This window comes from Bufo bufo, chromosome 3 (genome assembly GCF_905171765.1).
Source record: "Bufo bufo chromosome 3, aBufBuf1.1, whole genome shotgun sequence".
Classification (NCBI taxonomy): domain Eukaryota; kingdom Metazoa; phylum Chordata; class Amphibia; order Anura; family Bufonidae; genus Bufo; species Bufo bufo.
The window spans coordinates 2040409-2049544 of NC_053391.1; the positions used below are offsets into that span (position 1 = coordinate 2040409).

General features: G+C 54.7%; 2 protein-coding genes across 2 annotated transcripts in view; both read right to left on the bottom strand.

The window, feature by feature from the left end:
• Positions 1-4045, bottom strand: part of CASQ2 (calsequestrin 2) — a 58151-nt gene extending 54106 nt beyond the window's left edge. Inside the window, exon 1 of the mRNA XM_040422765.1 lies at positions 3731-4045. Coding sequence (XP_040278699.1) covers positions 3731-3964 — 234 coding nt within the window. The 5' untranslated portion in view covers positions 3965-4045. The remainder of the gene's footprint in view (positions 1-3730) is intronic.
• A 4728-nt stretch (positions 4046-8773) lies between these two features.
• Positions 8774-9136, bottom strand: NHLH2 (nescient helix-loop-helix 2). Its single transcript, XM_040421727.1, has one exon. It carries the CDS (start codon positions 9134-9136, stop codon positions 8774-8776), a length of 363 nt encoding a protein of 120 aa, XP_040277661.1.

A 9136-nucleotide genomic window follows, 5' to 3' on the forward strand; every position in this document is an offset into this window, starting at 1 on the left:
GAGGGCTTGGGGAGGAGGGTGGCCGTGCACTCACCTCAGGCAGGACCGTGCGACCCTGGAATCAGTATAGTCTAAGACAGTCATAACAGAGGGCTTGGGGAGGAGGGTGGCCGTGCACTCACCTCAGGCAGGACCGTGCGACCCTGGAATCAGTATAGTCTAAGACAGTCATAACAGAGGGCTTGGGGAGGAGGGTGGCCGTGCACTCACCTCAGGCAGGACCGTGCAACCCTGGAATCAGTATAGTCTAAGACAGTCATAACAGAGGGCTTGGGGAGGAGGGTGGCCGTGCACTCACCTCCAGCAGGACCGTGCCACCCTGGAATCAGTATAGTCTAAGACAGTCATAACAGAGGGCTTGGGGAGGAGGGTGGCCGTGCACTCACCTCCAGCAGGACCATGCCACCCTGGAATCAGTATAGTCTAAGACAGTCAAACCAGAGGGCTTGGGGAGGAGGGTGGCCGTGCACTCACCTCCAGCAGGACTGTGCGACCCTGGAATCAGTATAGTCTAAGACAGTCATACCAGAGGGCTTGGGGAGGAGGGTGGCCGTGCACTCACCTCCAGCAGGACTGTGCGACCCTGGAATCAGTATAGTCTAAGACAGTCATACCAGAGGGCTTGGGGAGGAGGGTGGCCATGCACTCACCTCCAGCAGGACCGTGCGACCCTGGAATCAGTATAGTGTAAGACAGTCATAACAGAGGGCTTGGGGAGGAGGGTGGCCGTGCACTCACCTCAGGCAGGACCGTGCGACCCTAGAATCAGTATAGTCTAAGACAGTCATAACAGAGGTCTCGGGGAGGAGGGTGGCCGTGCACTCACCTCCAGCAGGACCGTGCGACCCTGGAATCAGTATAGTCTAAGACAGTCATAACAGAGGGCTTGGGGAGGAGGGTGGCCGTGCACTCACCTCCAGCAGGACCGTGCCACCCTGGAATCAGTATAGTCTAAGACAGTCATACCAGAGGGCTCAGGGAGGAGGGTGGCCGTGCACTCACCTCAGGCAGGACCGTGCGACCCTGGAATCAGTATAGTCTAAGACAGTCATACCAGAGGGTTAGGGGAGGAGGGTGGCCGTGCACTCACCTCAGGCAGGACCGTGCCACCCTGGAATCAGTATAGTCTAAGACAGTCATAACAGAGGGCTTGGGGAGGAGGGTGGCCGTGCATTCACCTCCAGCAGGACCGTGCCACCCTGGAATCAGTATAGTCTAAGACAGTCATACCAGAGGGCTCGGGGAGGAGGGTGGCCGTGCACTCACCTCCAGCAGGACCGTGCCACCCTGGAATCAGTATAGTCTAAGACAGTCCTACCAGATGGCTTGGGGAGGAGGGTGGCCGTGCACTCACCTCAGGCAGGACTGTGCGACCCTGGAATCAGTATAGTCTAAGACAGTCATACCAGAGGGCTTGGGGAGGAGGGTGGCCGTGCACTCACCTCCAGCAGGACTGTGCGACCCTGGAATCAGTATAGTCTAAGACAGTCATACCAGAGGGCTAGGGGAGGAGGGTGGCCGTGCATTCACCTCCAGCAGGACCGTGCCACCCTGGAATCAGTATAGTCTAAGACAGTCATAACAGAGGGCTAGGGGAGGAGGGTGGCCGTGCACTCACCTCAGGCAGGACTGTGCGACCCTGGAATCAGTATAGTCTAAGACAGTCATAACAGAGGGCTTGGGGAGGAGGGTGGCCGTGCACTCACCTCAGGCAGGACCGTGTGACCCTGGAATCAGTATAGTCTAAGACAGTCATAACAGAGGGCTCGGGGAGGAGGGTGGCCGTGCACTCACCTCCAGCAGGACTGTGCGACCCTGGAATCAGTATAGTCTAAGACAGTCATACCAGAGGGCTTGGGGAGGAGGGTGGCCGTGAACTCACCTCAGGCAGGACCGTGCTACCCTGGAATCAGTATAGTCTAAGACAGTTACACCAGAGGGCTTGGGGAGGAGGGTGGCCGTGCACTCACCTCCAGCAGGACCGTGCCACCCTGGAATCAGTATAGCTTAAGACAGTCATACCAGAGGGTTAGGGGAGGAGGGTGGCCGTGCACTCACCTCAGGCAGGACCGTGCCACCCTGGAATCAGTATAGTCTAAGACAGTCATAACAGAGGGCTTGGGGAGGAGGGTGGCCGTGTACTCACCTCCAGCAGGACCGTGCCACCCTGGAATCAGTATAGTCTAAGACAGTCATACCAGAGGGCTCGGGGAGGAGGGTGGCTGTGCACTCACCTCAGGCAGGACCGTGCGACCCTGGAATCAGTATAGTCTAAGACAGTCATACCAGAGGGTTAGGGGAGGAGGGTGGCCGTGCACTCACCTCAGGCAGGACCGTGCCACCCTGGAATCAGTATAGTCTAAGACAGTCATAACAGAGGGCTTGGGGAGGAGGGTGGCCATGCATTCACCTCCAGCAGGACCGTGCCACCCTGGAATCAGTATAGTCTAAGACAGTCATACCAGAGGGCTCGGGGAGGAGGGTGGCCGTGCACTCACCTCCAGCAGGACCGTGCCACCCTGGAATCAGTATAGTCTAAGACAGTCCTACCAGATGGCTTGGGGAGGAGGGTGGCCGTGCACTCACCTCAGGCAGGACCGTGCGACCCTGGAATCAGTATAGTCTAAGACAGTCATACCAGAGGGCTTGGGGAGGAGGGTGGCCGTGCACTCACCTCAGGCAGGACCGTGCCACCCTGGAATCAGTATAGTCTAAGACAGTCATACCAGAGGGCTTGGGGAGGAGGGTGGCCGTGCACTCACCTCAGGCAGGACCGTGTGACCCTGGAATCAGTATAGTCTAAGACAGTCATAACAGAGGGCTCGGGGAGGAGGGTGGCCGTGCACTCACCTCCAGCAGGACTGTGCGACCCTGGAATCAGTATAGTCTAAGACAGTCATACCAGAGGGCTTGGGGAGGAGGGTGGCCGTGCACTCACCTCAGGCAGGACCGTGCTACCCTGGAATCAGTATAGTCTAAGACAGTTACACCAGAGGGCTTGGGGAGGAGGGTGGCCGTGCACTCACCTCAGGCAGGACCGTGCTACCCTGGAATCAGTATAGTCTAAGACAGTCATACCAGAGGGCTTGGGGAGGAGGGTGGCCGTGCACTCACCTCAGGCAGGACCGTGCTACCCTGGAATCAGTATAGTCTAAGACAGTTACACCAGAGGGCTTGGGGAGGAGGGTGGCCGTGCACTCACCTCCAGCAGGACTGTGCGACCCTGGAATCAGTATAGCTTAAGACAGTCATACCAGAATGTTAGGGGAGGAGGGTGGCCGTGCACTCACCTCAGGCAGGACCGTGCCACCCTGGAATCAGTATAGTCTAAGACAGTCATAACAGAGGGCTTGGGGAGGAGGGTGGCCGTGCACTCACCTCAGGCAGGACCGTGCTACCCTGGAATCAGTATAGTCTAAGACAGTCATAACAGAGGGCTTGGGGAGGAGGGTGGCCGTGCACTCACCTCCAGCAGGACCGTGTGACCCTGGAATCAGTATAGTCTAAGACAGTTACACCAGAGGGCTCGGGGAGGAGGGTGGCCGTGCACTCACCTCCAGCAGGACCGTGCCACCCTGGAATCAGTATAGCTTAAGACAGTCATACCAGAGGGTTAGGGGAGGAGGGTGGCCGTGCACTCACCTCAGGCAGGACTGTGCCACCCTGGAATCAGTATAGTCTAAGACAGTTACACCAGAGGGCTCGGGGAGGAGGGTGGCCGTGCACTCACCTCCAACACCATCTCGGTCAGGTGGGCCTGTCTCTGTGCGATCTTGTCACCAGGCGCCGGGCTCTGGCACAGGTAGACGCAGAAGACGTTGTATTTCTTCATCACCTGACGATAGTTCCTGTCGCTCAGTTCCAGGACGCGGTCCCTTCCATCATAGGAGGGGAAGCGGAGCCCATCTTCAGCCCCACAAAGGGCGAGAAGGGCCCCCCACAACAGGAGACTGAGGGCTTGCATGGAGGAGAGCGAGCGGCTTTGTGACAGCGAGACACTGGAGCCCACCTTACATAGTGACACCCTCGCACTCCCCTCTCCATTTTTAGGAGACAGTTGTTTCAGGACTATAAATAGCAGCAGGATGAGCCGGGGGGTGACGGGTCAGCATCACATCTCCGGGGCCCACAGCTCCCCGCCCCCGCTCCTCATATACCGTAGGGCTGACGCTTCCCTGTCAGGAGATGGTGGCCACCGCCCTACAACGACTGCCACCAGCAGATCAGCACAATTGTCTCCTGAAATCCTCTGTGCTGCAGCATGCTCCTTCCACTCTCAGTCCCTGACATCTGCACACCTTATACTGATGTGACAACTATTTATCTATTACTGCTGACGAGCTGCCATGTCTGAGAGGTTGTCACAGCCCCGCCCCCTGTAGGGTTAGACGACACAGCGACTCTTTCAGAAAAGGTTTATTGATTACATCTTTCTGATGAAGGTCATAATAAAAGGTAGAAACGAGGGCCACAGAATCACTACAAAATATTGCATCGTATGTAGAAAGCCACCAACCCCGAAACCCACAAATCTTTGGATCAGATTCATTTATTGTCAGTCCAGTCGCTGGTGTAGGAGGCGAGGATAATGGGGGTTGTCACTAAGCATCCGAAACAATCAGCCCATAGTCCTCCGTTACCACCCTCGGCTCTACCTCCGGGGTCTGTATATACTACAAGGCTGCAGCCGTGACATAGCGGTTCTGGTCTTGTGCCGTATACCTCTACACCACTGACTGTATACGAACCCCACGAGGTGGAGCGGTTCTAGTCTTGTGCCGTATACCTCTACACCACTGACTGTATACGAACCCCACGAGGTGGAGCGGTTCTAGTCTTGTGCCGTATACCTCTACACCACTGACTGTATACGAACCCCACGAGGTAGAGCGGTTCTGGTCTTGTGCCGTATACCTCTACACCACTGCTTAAATATGGACCCCACGAGGTGGAGCGGTTCTGGTCTTGTGCCTTATACCTCTACACCACTGACTGTATACGAACCCAGCGAAGTGGAGCGGTTCTGGTCTTGTGCCGTATACCTCTACACCACTGACTGTATACGAACCCCACGAGGTGGAGCGGTTCTGGTCTTGTGCCGTATACCTCTACACTACTGACTGTATACGAACCCAGCGAGGTGGAGCGGTTCTGGTCTTGTGCTGTATACCTCTACACTACTGACTGTATACGAACCCAGCAAAGTGGAGCGGTTCTGGTCTTGTGCCATATACCTCTACACCACTGACTGTATATGTACCCCACGAGGTGAAGCGGTTCTGGTCTTGTGCCGTATACCTTTACACCACTGACTGTATACGAACCCCACGAGGTGGAGCGGTTCTGGTCTTGTGCCATATACCTCTACACCACTGACTGTATACGAACCCAGCGAGGTGGAGCGGTTCTGGTCTTGTGCTGTATACCTCGACTACACCACTACTTGTATATGGACCCCACGAGGTGGAGCAGTTCTAGTCTTGTCCCGTATACCTCTACACCACTGCTTATATATGGACCCTACGAGGTGGAGCGGTTCTAGTCTTGTCCCGTATACCTCTACACCACTGCTTATATATGGACCCTACGAGGTGGAGCGGCTCTGGTCTAGTCCCGTATACCTCTACACCACTGCTTGTATATGGACCCTACGAGGTGGAGCGGTTCTGGTCTTGTGCCGTATACCTCTACACCACTGCTTATATATGGACCCCACGAGGTGGGGCAGTTCTAGTCTTGTCCCGTATACCTCTACACCACTGCTTATATATGGACCCTACGAGGTGGAGCGGCTCTGGTCTAGTCCCGTATACCTCTACACCACTGCTTGTATATGGACCCTATGGGGTGGAGCGGCTCTGGTCTAGTCCCGTATACCTCTACACCACTACTTGTATATGGACCCCACAAGGTGGGACGGTTCTAGTCTTGTCCCGTATACCTCTACACCACTGCTTATATATGGACCCTACGAGGTGGGGCAGTTCTGGTCTTGTGCCGTATACCTCTACACCACTGCTTATATATGGACCCTACGAGGTGGAGCGGTTCTAGTCTTGTCCCGTATACCTCTACACCACTGCTTATATATGGACCCTACGAGGTGGGGCAGTTCTGGTCTTGTCCCGTATACCTCTACACCACTGCTTATATATGGACCCCACGAGGTGGGGAGGTTCTAGTCTTGTCCCGTATACCTCTACACCACTGCTTATATATGGACCCTACGAGGTGGGGCAGTTCTGGTCTTGTGCCGTATACCTCTACACCACTGCTTATATATGGGCCCTACGAGGTGGGGCAGTTCTGGTCTTGTGCCGTATACCTCTACACCACTACTTGTATATGGACCCCACAAGGTGGGACGGTTCTAGTCTTGTCCCGTATACCTCTACACCACTGCTTATATATGGACCCTACGAGGTGGGGCAGTTCTGGTCTTGTGCCGTATACCTCTACACCACTGCTTATATATGGACCCTACGAGGTGGGGCAGTTCTGGTCTTGTGCCGTATACCTCTACACCACTGCTTATATATGGACCCTACGAGGTGGGGCAGTTCTGGTCTTGTGCCGTATACCTCTACACCACTGCTTATATATGGACCCCACGAGGTGGAGCGGTTCTAGTCTTGTCCCGTATACCTCTACACCACTGCTTATATATGGACCCTACGAGGTGGGGAGGTTCTAGTCTTGTCCCGTATACCTCTACACCACTGCTTATATATGGACCCTACGAGGTGGGGCAGTTCTGGTCTTGTGCCGTATACCTCTACACCACTGCTTATATATGGACCCCACGAGGTGGGGAGGTTCTAGTCTTGTCCCGTATACCTCTACACCACTGCTTATATATGGACCCTACGAGGTGGGGCAGTTCTGGTCTTGTGCCGTATACCTCTACACCACTGCTTATATATGGACCCTACGAGGTGGGGCAGTTCTGGTCTTGTGCCGTATACCTCTACACCACTACTTGTATATGGACCCCACAAGGTGGGACGGTTCTAGTCTTGTCCCGTATACCTCTACACCACTGCTTATATATGGACCCTACGAGGTGGGGCAGTTCTGGTCTTGTGCCGTATACCTCTACACCACTGCTTATATATGGGCCCTACGAGGTGGGGCAGTTCTGGTCTTGTGCCGTATACCTCTACACCACTACTTGTATATGGACCCCACAAGGTGGGGCAGTTCTGGTCTTGTGCCGTATACCTCTACACCACTACTTGTATATGGACCCCACAAGGTGGGACGGTTCTAGTCTTGTCCCGTATACCTCTACACCACTGCTTATATATTGACCCTACGAGGTGGGGCAGTTCTGGTCTTGTGCCGTATACCTCTACACCACTGCTTATATATGGACCCTACGAGGTGGGGCAGTTCTGGTCTTGTGCCGTATACCTCTACACCACTGCTTATATATGGACCCCACGAGGTGGGGAGGTTCTAGTCTTGTCCCGTATACCTCTACACCACTGCTTATATATGGACCCCACGAGGTGGGGCAGTTCTGGTCTTGTGCCGTATACCTCTACACCACTACTTGTATATGGACCCCACAAGGTGGGACGGTTCTAGTCTTGTCCCGTATACCTCTACACCACTGCTTATATATGGACCCTACGAGGTGGGGCAGTTCTAGTCTTGTCCCGTATACCTCTACACCACTGCTTATATATTGACCCTACGAGGTGGGGCAGTTCTGGTCTTGTGCCGTATACCTCTACACCACTGCTTATATATGGACCCTACGAGGTGGGGCAGTTCTGGTCTTGTGCCGTATACCTCTACACTACTGCTTATATACAAACCCCGTGAGGTGGAGCGGAGTTGCGGCACTGGAAATGGCAGGGAAGTATGGGCTCATTATTTTATGATGTTTTGTGGCCTTTGGGAAGTTTTGAGAACTCGCACAACCCCTTTAAGGGGGTCTGATACAGGAGGGTCACTACATCACCGTGCTAGATTCTGCTGACGTCAGAAGGGGGCACTGCACTTGGAATGGCTTAATGGAGAACCTCAACTTAATAGAACAAAAAAGTAGTGGGGTGTCCATGAAAGAACGGAACGAGTTGTATGGAGCTTTAAGAGGCCAGTAAGAGTGTGGGCAGAGGGGCTCCATATACTACAACCCTAGAGACGTTGGGGACCCTAGAATCACTGCTATTACGCCACCTGCCCTCGTCTTCATTACTCCACCCGTGGAAGTCTATGAAGCTGAGACATGGGGTGCTGTTTGCCGGGATCCTCACGCTGGTGCTACTCTTTCACTCATTAACTATGCCGAGCGGCCATTATGCTTTCACTGCTCTCCGGTATAGGATCCCGACCTCCTGGGAACCCGAGAGGGAGACATAAGGGAGGACGCACAGTGCACCCCATATAACGTCATTATATTGTGCCTCTGTAGGTGCAGACCATGGCCAGGAGCTGCAGATGGGGCAATAAGGCAGGAGGCTTCTGCTCTCCACACAAACCATCCAGACGGAGAACGAGGATATAGTCATGTAATACATCCAGCTGCCAGCGAGTGGCGCTGTAATCTACACAGGACGCACACACGGGGTCTCTACCACACACACGGTCACCTTTGGTCCAATAATCTACTTGTTATAGAATGAATGCACATTGGTCGTCGTCTACTGCTACTCACTGACACCAGCGCTGAGCATGGCTCAGAGCACGAGGGGTTAACACATCACAGCACCGCTCACCCAGTGCGGCTGACGAACGCTGCCCTGCACATTGTCCTTCTGCCACTCTAGACGTCCAGCACGTGGTTGAGGTAGGAGATGTAGCAGATGGCCAAACGCAGGATCTCAATCTTTGACAGCTTCTTGTCGGGGGGCAGGGTCGGCAGAAGTCGCCGAAGCTCAGCGAACGCCACGTTGAAGGCTTCCACGCGGATGCGCTCTCGAGTTGCATGCGCTGAGCGATACTTTGCTGTGGCTCGTCTTCTCCTCCGTTTCTCCTCACGGCTTAATTGAAGAGGGAGACATGGAGTCCTACGACCTCCTCCCTCTGCTTCAGACACGCTGCCCCCTTTGATCTCGCTGACTGCCGAGTCCGACTCCGACTGCGCTGATGGTTGGTCCGAATCGACCTGCTCTGGACTGAGCATCAT